At 44.1% G+C, this 15,165-nt stretch overlaps 1 protein-coding gene across 1 annotated transcript in view; it reads right to left on the bottom strand.

Moving 5' to 3' along the window:
- Positions 1–15,165, bottom strand: part of NOC3L (NOC3 like DNA replication regulator) — a 68,355-nt gene that overhangs the window by 39,399 nt on the left and 13,791 nt on the right. The window contains exons 4-7 of the mRNA XM_077258974.1: positions 13,687–13,844; positions 13,338–13,388; positions 11,681–11,811; positions 11,225–11,386 (exon numbers count right to left, since the gene is read on the bottom strand). Coding sequence (XP_077115089.1) covers positions 11,225–11,386; positions 11,681–11,811; positions 13,338–13,388; positions 13,687–13,844 — 502 coding nt within the window. The remainder of the gene's footprint in view (positions 1–11,224; positions 11,387–11,680; positions 11,812–13,337; positions 13,389–13,686; positions 13,845–15,165) is intronic.

The raw sequence follows: 15,165 nt of genomic DNA, 5'->3' as shown, positions 1-15,165 counted from the left end.
ATAAAGTAAAACTAGTAGCAAGATGCTGTAAGGTTCATGAACCATTTAATACAGGAGACCAGTGCGGTGGTGCTAGCCGTGTGACCAAGACATCAAATGATCCTAGAAGAGCTTGAGCAGAAGCGGCAGAAGCCCGGGCATTACGACAGCTTTCTCCGCACTGTCTGCAGTCAGTGTGCTGAAGATTGGTGAAAAATGTGGATGAAAAATACTAAATGCTGGAGAACAAGCTGCAATCAGCAACTCTTGGCCTGGGAAGAAGAGGTGGTCTGGTCCTGTGACAGAACACACCGCGCCAGCATGAATCCATCTACAGCTGTGTATATTACATCCACAAAGATATCTGTATCTACTGTAACTACGAGTGCTCAAAACAATGATGGACTGCAAACTGACCAGCGTACTCCTACCGAACTGATTCATTAGGATAACTGCAGGGTCTTATGTCTTCAGAGGACAACATTGGACAAGGTCCAGCGAGCTTCAGATCAAAGGAGTCTACAAACTGTCTGCCAACACCCAGAGTCTGGGGGCATCAAGTCAATATGTGTATATAGTTGTATCAGCAAAAGCATTGTTTGCCCGACACACATCACCTACAGGAGTCTTTATGACCTCCCAACCATAGACCAGAATATAGAGCTAGTCCTCACGTTCTGCAGTTCATCAGTGGAAATTTTTTCCATTCATCAATACAAGCATTTGTGAAGTCAGACATTATTGTGGGGTGAGAGGGCCAGGGTCACAATCTCTGTGCTGAATCCTCCCGAAGGTGTTTTGATAGGGGTGAGGTCGGGTGTTTATCTACTGGACTGGGGCACAGTAATACTGGAACAGAGAGGGCCATCCCCAAAAATCCTGAAGCTGCAGTCATACAACATGTCTTTACGCTAAAGAAAATAGCTTTGCCTTCTCTGGCAACAAAGGGTCCTGTGCCAACCCCTGTAAAACTACCCAGTAGCATCATCCCTCCACCATCAAACTTCACACTTAGGACACTGCAGACAGGGCTCTTTTACATTACGCTCAGGCACCTGTTCAATGGCCTCTATCAGGGGAGAATACGAGAATTGGACGTATGCGCAGACGGGGCCATAGACTATAATAGTGCCAGCAGAGTGAATGTGCTCTCTGCTGTGCATCATTTTCAGACATATAAGCCTACTTGAGGCGGACACACCGACATAATAGACTGCGGCTAGGTGTCCGCCTCTGTTGAGGAGAGCCATAAGATCAAATACTTAATTAACCTCAACACATAAGGTAATTGAGGGAAGCAACCTATAACATGTATTGTTTAACCTTACATAAGTTTTCCTCAGACAAAGTAAGACACTTAAGATGGCTGCCATCTCCTCTACCAGAGCCATGTGCTCTGGTATCCAAGATGAACAATGAAGACACTGAAGATGGCCACCATTTCCTGTATCTGCATGCCGTGCGGTCTGGTATCCACAGTGACACCCACCTTGATGACCTCATGGATCCGCCCATGGACTTGCTCATGCCCAACCCACTAACCAATGGAATACATCCGATCACTCCCATTTTAGAGCTAACCGAGCCCCCTTACAGGAGATATATAACATTGTGTTTGACTAATAAACTCCCCTTCTTGGAGCTGAGCCACACATTGATCAAGGAGAGTTACAGCTGACTGTGTCTGGTGTATTTCTTTAGTGCACATGATCAATATCCATTAGGCCAGGAGTAGGCAACTAGAGAATTGAACATAATATTAATTGTTCAACCCTAATATTTGGCCGCCCAACCTGGGGCCAGCAGAGGAGAGCCCTGAACCCTGTAAAACCGGCGGGTGGAACGGCTGGATGCACTGAGTACCCCGAATCTGGAGACTGATCACCTCTTTAACAGAACACGGTAAGTCTGCTGATTTTTTATAATCTGTAGTCTTTACCTGTGTCCTTCGGGGTATCCTGTGCAGATTGCCTGACCGTGTCCGGTTTTCTTGGTATCTGGAAGACGGCAGAAAGGGTATCTCCGCTGCTGGTCATTTAATTGCAAGAACCGTCACATGTTTTAGTTGCCTACTGCCTGTTACATGTTGTGAAGAGGGGAGATGACTGATAGTGAAGAGAAGTATTGTGTAAGGACAGTCAAAGCAGGTTTCTAAGAAAGAAAAAAAAGCAAGTGTTTACAGAGGGCTAGAGGCAAGTGATAAAACAGGAAAAACGGGTTTTTACACTGGTAGTTAGGAGAAGCATTGTGTTTGGAACAGGACAGGTTTCTAGGAAGGAAAGCAAGTGTTTACAGAAAGAAAAGCATGTGGTAGGACGGGAAAAACAAGTTTGTTTTTTTTTAGGGAAGGAAAGCAAGCAAGTGTAGAAAAATAATTTTTGTCTGTGGTATACGGTTGTCGCCTGTGATAAGATTTTCAGTTCTGTACAAGAGAGACTAGGACCTGGAGTAATTGACTCGGCCTAGGGGGGCCCGGTAAATCTTGGAGCAATCGGCTCAGTTCGGGCATAATAAATTGTGTAGCGGCTCATTGAAACTTGGAGCAATTGGCTCAGTTTGGGCCAATTAAATTTATAGTTTTTCTTTTTTTGCCCCGTGACATCGAGTAATTGACTCTGCACGGGGACCGGTAAGTTAGGGAGCAATTTGACAAAGTAGGGAATAATTGGTTTGTAAAGTACGGAGCACGGAAGTCAGACAGGGACCACGTGACAAGAAGCAATAGGAACTGAGTACTGCAGACTCAGTTCCCTTTAGAATCTCAGGTTTGAGTCATCTCCCCCGTCTTATTGTTTGTTTGGTGTTTGTTATCTTGATAGATAGATATATATATATATATATACTGTATATCTATAGAAAGATGGAGAAATTAATGAAGTTCTGTCGTATAGGCACTAAGCCAAATTCAGATGGCAAGTTAGACTCATGCACATTAGTAGCGACTCGTGAAGGGAAGAGTCATATTAAGCAATGTAAAAAGCTTATGAAGTTGTGTGGAATGCCAGAAGGGGGAAGGTTGCAGCCCCTGGACTGGAAGCTTGTCTTGAAAGAAAGAAAAGGTATCCTAGAAGATAATGGATTGTTGTCTATTGCTAGGGCAGGAGAAAGAGTCTCTGAAAGTCTGTATATAAAAAAAAAAAAAAAAAATGGAAATTGGGTAGAAGAGAAAAGGAATAGAAAGAATAGAGTTTTGAGTTGTGTATTACAAAACCATTTTGTTAATGGCAAATGTGTTAAATGTGATAGCAGCCAAAATGGTGGCCCAGAGCCATGTGCTAAATGTAATGGCGGCCATTTTGTTGATGGCGAATGTGTTAAATGTAATAGCAGCCAAAATGGTGGCCCAGAGCCATGTGGTAAATGTAATGGCGGCCATCTTGTTGGTGGTAAATACAATTCTGACGGCAGCCATCTTGTTGGTGGTAAATATAATTCTGATGGCGGCCATCTTGTTGGTGGTAAATATAATTCTGATGGCGGCCATCTTGTTGGTGGTAAATATAATTCTGATGGCGGCCATCTTGTTGGTGGTAAATATAATTCTGATGGCGGCCATCTTGTTGGTGGTAAATATAATTCTGATGGCGGCCATCTTGTTGGTGGTAAATATAATTCTGATGGCGGCCATCTTGTTGGTGGTAAATATAATTCTGATGGCGGCCATCTTGTTGGTGGTAAATATAATTCTGATGGCGGCCATCTTGTTGGTGGTAAATATAATTCTGATGGCGGCCATCTTGTTGGTGGTAAATATAATTCTGATGGCGGCCATCTTGTTGGTGGTAAATATAATTCTGATGGCGGCCATCTTGTTGGTGGTAAATATAATTCTGATGGCGGCCATTTCATGGATGGCAAATGTAATTCTGACGGCGGCCATGTTGTGGATGGCGAATGTGCTGCTCCTGGTGGTGAACATCTCAGATTAAGGCTACACGCCACATCACCAAATCCTTGTTACCCAGTAATGACCACTAACGGCCAATACTATATTCCTTCGGGAAGTGAACAGGCTTTACCCATGTTTCCTGTCTCAGTTGTTTCCAATGGGGCACCAACCCTTTCCCCTATCACTCCTGTTGTGAATCCAGCAGTCCTCCCACCTGGATCGTCCCCAGCACCTACCCTTTCTACTATCACTTCCAATGCCAATTTAGCCGCACACCCACATGAGATGCTCCAAGCAGCGGCCTCTCCTCCCAATGCTTCCACAACAGCACTCTCACGCAGCTTACCTAACCCTATACCTGGTACCTCACAGGCTGTCTCGCAGCCAAGTGCACACCTGTATGGGACGGTGGCGACTGTATCAAGGGGGGGCTCAATGTGGGAGGGGGATACCAATAGCACAGGAAGCACAAAGGGGAGGGAATGTTGGCAACCTATTTTTTGAAAAAGAACTTCCTGAGGGACCCTTGTTAGTGGTGGGAAAGGGTGACATAACAACAATGGAGACAGACGCTATTGTTAATGCTGCCAATTCTCGGTTAGAGCACAATGGAGGTGTAGCTAGAGCTATAGTGGAAGCAGGAGGGGCGACTATTCAAGCTGACAGTCAAATCATTGTTGAGTCACATGGTCAGATAGCTGTTGGGGACATAGCGGTGACTAAAGCTGGCAATCTTCCATGTAGAATGATCATACATACTGTGACCCCTACTTATGACCCTATTCATCCAGACGTTAGTGCTCAACAACTTCATGCAGCAATAACTCGCATTAATGAGGACAGGACTGTTAAAGCTTTTAAGACTGCCTGCGTCACCTGGAGCCCACACCATGATACTGGAGCTGCCCAAATAGAGCCCCTCATTCCAGGACTGTTACCTCCTCCGGCTCCTCATACACAAGGGACTACATCTGCACTCCCGGTGCCATCTCTACTCCCGCCTCAGGTGCCACCGCCAACAGTGCCAATGCTCATGTCTGAGGAGCCCACCATCTATGTCAAGTTTACACCCCAGCAAGCTGCTACTCTGTTGAACCAAGTTCTAGATCCAGAAAAACAGCCGATGCCTTTCTACAGGAGCATGACGAGACATGGGACTCTGGTGTTGAGTTCTGCCAAGAACCTAAGACAAGGGCCTCGGATGAGTTGGCTGACCTATCGCTTATTATCGCCAAAGGTTTCCAGATGCCTCAAAGCTGATGCAGCCATTGTACGATGACCTCAAGACGTCAGCGTTTCCACTATGTACTAAATCCGTGGAAGCTTTCTACGCTCTCAAACAGGCCATACAGTCTGCACCAGCTCTTTGAATCCCAAATCCTGATATCATCTGAGGACATCCAGTTCTCTTAATGGCTCCACACGACATAATTGCTATTGTTGGAACCTAAACATCTGTTGGTGCAGCATCATAAGAGACTCCAATGTTCGCTCTTGGTTCCGGATAATGTCACTCTTGTCCGCTGCAGCATCTTCAAACTGTCCACGCTGCTTCCTCTTTCCAGGGGGGATGTGGATGATACTGATGCTCTCGGAGAAGATGCCTCTACACACTCAGAGGATCATGACTGTCTCAAACAAATGCAGGAAGAAGCAGCCTCCAAGAAAAACGTGTCTGAAGACCCACTCCCACATGCTGACCTGACGTTCTTCACTGATGGTTCCAGATTTGCAGATAAAACAGGAAGGTTCCATACGGGATATGCCGTGGTTACACATGACCTGATCATCTCAGCTGGATCGCTACCACCGCACATGTCTGCACAAGAAGCAGAACTTAAAGCTTGATGCTGGCTTGTCAGGAAGCGACGGAGAAGGTGGTCAACATCTACACGGATTCAAGATACGCTTTTGGAGTGGCTCATGACTTCGGCAGTATCTGGGCAGCCAGGGGATACCTAACGTCCAGTGGAACTCCTCTAAAACATGCTGCTACCATGCAAGAACTTGTGGTCACTCTGGATCTACCTTCAAAGGTTGCAGTGATCAAGATCAAAGCTCACGGGAGACTGGATTCTCCAGAAGCAAGGGGGAACTTCTTTGTTGACAAAACAGCAAAAACCTATGCTGTGGATCCATTTAGGAAAGAGAAAGCAGCGGTGTACGTGTCACAAGACACTGAAGAAGGGACTAAAGCCTCTCTTATGAGGATTATCCATATACATCAAGACATCAGATGATGAAAAGAAGTCATGGCAAGAAGGAGGAGCTAAAAAGGATGAAGATGGAGGCTGGAGGGTGAACACAAAGGTCTGTCTACCCCGTAATCTGTGCCCCTCAGTGACAGAATGGGCACACGGTATCACCCACAGAGGCAAGAATCGGATGAATGACCTGATTTGGAAGATTTATATGGCACTTGGGATCTCTACTGTCACCCAAAATTATTTCAAGTCCTGCCTTTTGTGTGCAGCATGCAATCCAGCACCACCTCAGAAAGTTACTCAGAAACATTTGGCTAAACCACTTTATCCCTTTCAGAGAATTCAGATTGACCACATTCGAATGCCAAAAGTAGGGAAGTACGAGTATGTACTGGTAGTGACTGACATGTTTTCAGGATGGCCCGAAGCCTATCCAGTAACAAACATGACTGCCAGAGTGACTGTTAAGAGACTGATGACTGAAGTAGTCTGCAGATATGGGGTCCCAGAGGTAATTGAGAGTGACCAAGTACCCGCATTCATTGCAGCACTGTCTAAGGAACTATGAACATTGGTTATTTGGGTTTACATACTCCATATCAACCCCAGAGCAGTGGGAAAGTAGGAAGACTGAATGGCACCTTCAAAAATAAAATACTGAAAGCCAGTCAGGAGGTCAGACTTCCTTGGACAGACATTTTGCCCGTTGCCTTATACTCAGTTATAAACACTCCAAGGGGTCCCACCAAACTCACACCATACGAGATTCTTTTTGGGGGGCCTCCAAGATTGGGTCAATATTTTCCACAACAGCTAGCCTTGGGAAGTGATACTCTTGTAAATTCTGTAATTGTTGTTAATTGTTGTTACTAAAGAACTGTCAGTAACACATGTACGAGTTTTATCATCCATTCCAGGTCCAGATTCCAGTGAAGGTACCCATACTTTCTAACCTGGTGACTACATGCTGGTAAAGAAGTTCATCAGAAAGACATCCCTGGAGTCGAGATTTAAGGGTCCCTACCAAGTGCTCCTGACTACTCCTACTTCGGTCAGGGTTGCTGAGCGCCTCTGGATCCATCTCTCACATTGTAAATTTGTTAGACAGTTAGGGACAGAGTAGGATCTGACCTGCTTGTCAAAGTCCAGCTACAAAGGGAGGTTTTCCACAAGGGAAAACTTGTCTCAAACTGGTGAAAACTCCAATTCCCCCCTCCCGGGCAAGACGGTCAGATCTAGGATGTGTACAACAGGGTTAGTCGCATGTGTATTTTACTCTAAGTAACCATGGAGATGGGAGATTGGAGAGTAATAGATCCAGCAGGTTGGGAAGTCCCGAGGACACTGGTAACACGCTTCGATATACCTCCTCAGTATACCCATAATTAGTCACACATTCTCTGGTGTCTATAGCATCCATATTGTCATGAAGCCTCTGATGTTATAATAACACTTAACATCGGTGGGTTAGGGAACCATGGTGGGATCAAGATAAAAGAAAAGGTTAATAAAGTATTTAGGGGGGACTGTTGAGGAGAGCCATAAGATCAAATACTTAATTAACCTCAACACATAAGGTAATTGAGGGAAGCAACCTATAACATGTATTGTTTAACCTTACATAAGTTTTCCTCAGACAAAGTAAGACACTTAAGATGGCTGCCATCTCCTCTACCAGAGCCATGTGCTCTGGTATCCAAGATGAACAATGAAGACACTGAAGATGGCCACCATTTCCTGTATCTGCATGCCGTGCGGTCTGGTATCCACAGTGACGCCCACCTTGATGACCTCATGGATCCGCCCATGGACTTGCTCATGCCCAACCCACTAACCAATGGAATACATCCGATCACTCCCATTTTAGAGCTAACCGAGCCCCCTTACAGGAGATATATAACATTGTGTTTGACTAATAAACTCCCCTTCTTGGAGCTGAGCCACACATTGATCAAGGAGAGTTACAGCTGACTGTGTCTGGTGTATTTCTTTAGTGCACATGATCAATATCCATTAGGCCAGGAGTAGGCAACTAGAGAATTGAACATAATATTAATTGTTCAACCCTAATACCTCCTGTAGGAGTACACGCCCAAAAATTGTGCACATCAGAGCAAGGCTGTGCAATCAGTAAGCCAAATCTCCGACCCCACAGCCCTGCCTCACTACTGAGCATGTGTATAAAGTGCAGCACAGATTCATCTCATCTACGCCCCCACAGCCCTGCCTCACTACTGAGCATGTACATAAAGTGCAGCACAGATTCATCTCCACTAAAAACCCAGATCCTTAGGTCAGGAATAGAACAGACATTTATAGGACATTTCATAACTTTCCCAAATTCTTATGAAAACATTTACAGCACTTCCTGCATTGTACTACTGTACCCAATATATTATATATTTTAGGAGTTGGTCCATTTTATACCGACTCCACTAAAATGGACACCGACTCCACAGCCCGGTGTTAGAACACCTTTGCTCTGTCAGCACAATTATAGTCTATGGCCTCGTCAGCACATAAGTCCAAATCCTATGTTGCGGGGGGTCCAGACGTAAGCCATGAACAGGTGCCTACTTTTCAATAATATCACTCACATTTGACTGCGAATATTTTTAATTAGTCATGAACTGACTTATTACACCAGTGACATCCTATTAAAGGGCCACACTAGTATCAAGGTGCTCTTTAGCATGCACCATTGTTTCACTGTTAGTAAAGGCAGATCGTAAGGAGATGGGCTGGATGTGATACATCTGTGGTAATGGGACTGAATGAGGAATGTCCAATACCTTTGTCCATACAGTTCATCTTCCATAGACAGATACAGGAATCTTTCTCTAAAAAGTCTTCATTAACTGAACATATTAGAAGATACAATATATCAACATTTATCTGCCTCTTCCCACAAGCACGGTAATCAGACAAGATTCCATCTCTGTAATGTAACAATCTGTCTTCACTGATCACACATTTTACTCAAATTTAGAAGATGATTGATCAGTCCAGGAGGAGACAGAAGCAGATTTCTCTTAAATAAAATATGGAGTTGCTGATTTTCATGTGTACTATTGATTTATGAAAAAATAAGTAAAATGCTGCTTACTCTAACTCTGATGAATAGGTCTGGTGGGGGTGGAGCGATATGGATTAAAGAGGACGAGTTCGGTTCTGTCTGTGTTAAATCTTAAGGAACGTGTTTAGATGTATTCATCAGCAAATCGGTTTTTGCTGATGAATACATGACAGATGGGTCAACAGATGGGTCAATGTCATTGTCTTATTCAGACCTCGATCGCAGCCATATGGAAAGAGTGGAAGGGAGCCGATGAAATGCCCACTGACAAGTTTCCATGTAGCTAAGATCAATCGATTTACTGATGAATTCAACAGCTAACTAAATTCTTTTTCATTGGAATTAGAAGCACCCGCAGTGGATTCTTTTCTATATTCTACAGGTTTTCCCTACCATGGAGCACCCAGTCGCTAGCCATTGAGTGCCTGCCATATTGCACAGAGTTTTAAGAAATGTGACAAGAATGAGGAGTCAGAGATGGCTGATAGACACTCCAATGATACTGGACAGCGGAGGGGACATCTGGGCCACAAAGGTGGACTTGAGAGCCACAGCATAGAAGTGGTAATGAAAGCCAGGGGCTTCTATGAGCTGTACCAGTTATAGATGGAAAAGAACAGGGGGTCCAGGACAGCCTGGAGGGACCACAACAAAAAGGAGAGCAAATAGTGTGTAATTGAGATACACTAAATGCTCCGTTGGTGAGCTATGAAGAGAGCCAGGAGAAGGCCAAACAGGAGGGGGTTGTCAGACCAATATTGTGCCATCAAATCTTATAAAATACCATTTAAAAAGGAATAATGCATAAAACAAACCCTTACATGTAACCAAAACGTACGCCGGGTTGTCTGGTATGCTCCACGTCCTCTTTACATGTAGTTCTTCTACTCCAGAATATATTTGTATTAATATTCGGTGTGAGTTGGGGGTTATCGGACCTTCCTTTGAGAGTCACTGTTTTTCTAGCTCCCTTATATGTATGGGTAATACCTTTATGAATGATGTGTACTACATACCCTTATCCCTCATAAAAATATTATGGTGTCTACATGTATTTGCTGCCATAAATGTGTAGTTCATGGGAGTGGTGCCACCTTGTGGTCTCCCACTTTTTATACTTGTCCTTTTGTATGTGTTTTTAATTCTATGTATTTGACATAATAGAACTGTAATTATTGTTTATCATATTACATTGTGGTTCTGGAGTACATATGTCTCTTTCTACGAGTCTACCTTGGTATGTACTGAGCCAGTTATGACGTCCATGCAGAAATGTATTCTAACAGATTTTGGGTATACTACTGGAAATGTATGGTGTTGTGCCAGTGGACATTCTCATTTATGTTTGTTTTATTTTATGTGAGTTGCAATATTGAATCACAGAAATGTTCTGATACAAAGTTCCATGTAATCATGCAGCCAAGCCCATTGTAGCTCCACGATTAAGTTGATGCATCACTTACTGGCACTTGACTACATTTAGAAATGTAGTATAGTTTTCCTGAATGCTGAGCTGTGTATAACCCTATCCCCACCACTGATTGGCAGCTTTCTGCCTATGCAGAGTGTACAGAATGCTACCAATCTGGGGCAGGGTTACGCAGAATATGGAGGACTACATGGCAGCAGGTTTACTAGTCCTCTTAATAATATAACTATTAAATCAGCAGGAGATTAATCAACCTACTGCAAGCTGCCCAGTGATACACTGCTGGAGTCCGGTTCTCTGCCCCTATTTTTTGTTGCTTTTAGATTAGGAGGCCAAAATCTGGTGACATATTCAATTTATATTTAAAATGGTTTTGCGGTTTTATCTGTAGACCCTGATTTGTACTGTGCAACTGAAAAGGTAGAGCTAATACACAAGTTAATTCACCAACATTGTCACCAATAAATCTACATGGGTTTCAGGCCATGCTGCTCATTCTCAGATCAGTAGCTTGCTTTTTAAATAGTGAAATTGTGCCAAATTCAAGGTGGAAATTCTCTACACATGAATCAAAGCAGCAATAGCAATTCTGCTGGCACAGACGGCTCCTCTCTTTAGGTGTCAATTATAAAAATGTTATGTCTCACCCTGGCATTCTTTTCTTCTTCTGTCAGAGGGCGAATCTTGTAGGAAGGGGCAATGTCCTTAAATATTTCCATTAATGAAATCAGCACAAGCTTCCGAACCGTTACTGCCACGGTGGAGTCCTGCTCCATCAACATGGCACGCAGCTCCTTCAGCTTTTTTATCTATTGGGGTAAATAAGAATATCCGTTAGTCCTGAGTAATCTTTATCATGAGGATTTATCAATCAAATTTCTTCATCAGTGTTTTTAGCTGTCAGTATTACTGAAACAGAGCTGTAATCGAGATCGAGCAATATGAATGATTGCCCAATTAGTTGGACCATTTTATAGACCTGACTTAGGTCTACTTCCAGAGGAATGTATAATTCTCTGCTTTCTGTCCAAAATTAAATCCCCCCCAAAAATGAAAAAGTTTGAGCTAATATGCTTCCTCCATTAAAAATATAAACCACGCACGCTGTTCTCAGGATCTGCCAGTATAGCAGAGGCCAGGGCTGCAATGTGAACTTTCTTTTCTTCCAGCGTGGCTCTCCTGTGCTCGATCAGTTCCTCTGTGCTCCGTACAGGAACGGGCTCTGCAGACACAACTGAGAAGAGAGATGGATCCACCATCAGCAAATGTGACAAACTATACCCGGGTGTGTAAACAGACTATAACAGATTCTACAGCCACAATATGAAGGAGCCATTATTTAATACAGCAGCAGCAAGTAGATCTCGTTTTTCTGACCAGCCACAATTGTATGATCCTCCCTGTGTTAGCTTCCATATAATAAAAGGTACGCTGCTGCAATTTGCCTTAAAGGCAAATTGCATGAGAGGCAGTCATGCATGGATAGCCTGTGTGTTGGGTTCTCCATGCATGTGCTGCAACTGTCACACAGCCATGACACATGCAGCTGCGGCACCAATAAGCTGATCAGCAGGAGCGATCCGGGAAGCCAAGTTCTCTCTGCGGCTTATTCGATAAGTGCTATAGCTTGCCGAATAAGAGGGAACCCGTGCAAATTCGCTCAACTCTAATCATAAGGACAAAAATGTTGTTTTTTATATACATATATAAATATTATATACACACGTATATAAAAACACACAATCACATCTCACAGTATAGAAGTGTTTTTTTTTTTTTGCATTGGGCCCATATGTTAAATGTATAGGACAGTAAAAGTGCCAGAAATAACACAAAGCCCAACCTGTCTGGAAGGAAAACTGCTGAGATGGCTTAAGGTACCTTCACACGAAGCGACGCTGCAGCGATAGCGACAACGATGTCGATCGCTGCAGCGTCGCTGTTTGGTCGCTGGAGAGCTGTCACACAGACCGCTCTCCAGCGATCAACTATGCCGAGGTCCCCTGGTAACCAGGGTAAACATCGGGTAACTAAGCGCAGGGCCGCGCTTAGTAACCCGATGTTTACCCTGGTTACCAGCGTAAAATCTAAAAAAAACAAACAGCACATACTTACATTCACGTCCCCCTGCGTCCACTTCCTGACTGACTGAGCGCCGTACAGTGAGAGCAGAGCGGTGACGTCACCGCTGTGCTGCTTTCACTTTCACTTTGCGGCGCTGAGTCAGAGGAGGAAGCAGACTGCAGGGGACGCAATGTGAGTATGTGCTGTTTGTTTTTTTTACATTTTACGCTAGTAACCAGGGTAAACATCGGGTAACTAAGCGCGGCCCTGCGCTTAGTAACCCGATGTTTACCCTGGTTACCAGTGTAAAATATCGCTGGTATCGTTGCTTTTGCTTTCAAACACAACGATACACAGCGATCGGACGACCAAATAAAGTTCTGGACTTTATTCAGCGACCAGCGACATCACAGCAGGATCCTGATCGCTGCTGCGTGTCAAACGAAACGATATCGCTAGCGAGGACGCTGCAACGTCACGGATTGCTAGCGATATCGTTATAATGTCGTTTCGTGTGAAGGTACCTTTAGGACACATCTGTTCAATGGTAATACATTTAGTAAGATAAGACCCAGTCTCGGGGAATATCCAGGGAGGATTTTCCTTGGGAAATAGTTACCAGACATCTCTATGAACCTTTATTCTACCAGCCGTGACTCTTTCTTATAATAATAGAACTGAGCGCTCAGGAGTTACCTTCAGGCTCTTCGGCCTCCATCTCCTCGTCCTCATCCTCAACAGAGACAACTGCAGGAGACAGACAGGCTGTTATACAAGGTCAGACTTAGCACGTTAGGATACAGCCCCTCAGCAATGCTGGTGAGCAATAATGCAACTACAATCTCAATGTTCCTATAAGGGAGAGAGTCATGTAACCTGTATCATAAAAAAAGCTAAAAAGCTCGGCAAGTCCCCCCCCTTATGTAAGGAAACACAAGACGTGATACGCACTGGGTGAGCCGCTATTATACTGCCCCTTGTGAGACGCCGTAGAGATCCAGCCTAAACTAACCCTTCCTACGTCACTATAGAAAAATGCAGTTACCTGGCTTCTCCATACTCTGGGGAATGATTCCACTTTTATCTTTGATGGGCAGAAGATGAATAACTTCTTTCTCAGGTTCAATCTTCATGCGTCTGGGAGTCTTCTCATACTTATCAATCACACTGTCCCATTTTCGTTTTGCGGCATGAACTGGTTCGCTAATAATAATAATAAGAGATAGTCAAAAATTCTCTGCATCCTGTTAGTTACACAAGTGTAAAGGTTTTGTTATATGGGCTGATGACTGTCTGCACGAACATTCTGCCTGTGTTCACACGCAGCAGTCACGCTTCGACTTTAATCCACATTAGCCCTGTGACACTAAGGCAGCTCCACTGTGTTCCTGCATACTCACCTAATCCTGGGAACATCCAACACGTTTACAAATATGTGTGACTGCAGAGGCATGTCGCAGGTCACAAAGCCTCTCCATAAAAGATCATTACATCCAACATTGCAAGCAATAAGATACAGGATTGTGCATGGAAACAGTGGGAAGACCGCAGAGGCACAGGGATGCTGTGGTCTTATATATCAACACTTAAAAATGCACATGATTAAATACAGTTTCTTAGGTTAACAAATGCAGAGTTATTTGAAAAAAAAAAAATTGAATGGTCCATGTGGCATACAATTTTTTTTTTTGCACCCATAGAGTCTCATCCAAACTAGAGAAAAAGACTATGCTTCGCTCCATCGGCCTCAAGGACACCGTTCTCTCCTGGTTCTCCTCCTATCTCTCTGACCGATCCTTCACTGTATGTTTTGCTGGTTCCTCCTCCTCTCACCTTCCCCTTACTGTTGGGGTTCCTCAAGGATCAGTCCTAGGCCCCCTCCTCTTCTCTTTGTATACTGCCCCTTTTGGACAAACAATCAGTAGATTTGGGTTCCAGTACCATCTCTATGCTGATGACACTTCTCCTGAAATCACGCCTGCCTTTTTGGAAAACACCAGTGATTGTCTTACCACTGTCTCTAACATCTGAAACTGAACCTGTCAAAAACTGAACTCTTCGTGTTTTCTCCGTCTACTAACCTACCTTTACCAGACATTGCCATTTCCATGTGTGGGTCCACCATTACTCCCAAGCAACAAGCCCGCTGCCATGGGGGTCATACTTGATTCCGAGCTTTCATTCATCCTCCACATCCGATCACTGGCTCGCTCTTCTTATCTGCATCTCAAAAACATTTCTAGAATTCGCCCTTTTCTTACTTTCGACTCTGCAAAAACTCTTACTGTTTTACTCATTCATTCTCGTCTGGACTACTGTAACTCTCTACTAATCGGCCTCCCTCTTACCAAACTCTCCCCGCTCCAATCTGTCCTGAATGCTGCTGCCAGGATCATATTTCTCACCAACCGTTACACCAATGCCTCTACCTTGTGCCAGTCATTACACTGGTTACCCATCCACTCCAGAATTCAGTACAAAACTATTACCCTCATCCACAAAGCACTGCATGGCTCAGCACCAC

This window comes from Ranitomeya variabilis, chromosome 4, assembly GCF_051348905.1.
Source record: "Ranitomeya variabilis isolate aRanVar5 chromosome 4, aRanVar5.hap1, whole genome shotgun sequence".
Lineage (NCBI taxonomy): Eukaryota > Metazoa > Chordata > Amphibia > Anura > Dendrobatidae > Ranitomeya > Ranitomeya variabilis.
Note: the sequence above shows the minus strand (reverse complement) of the source record. Positions and strands in the feature narration are given on the sequence as shown.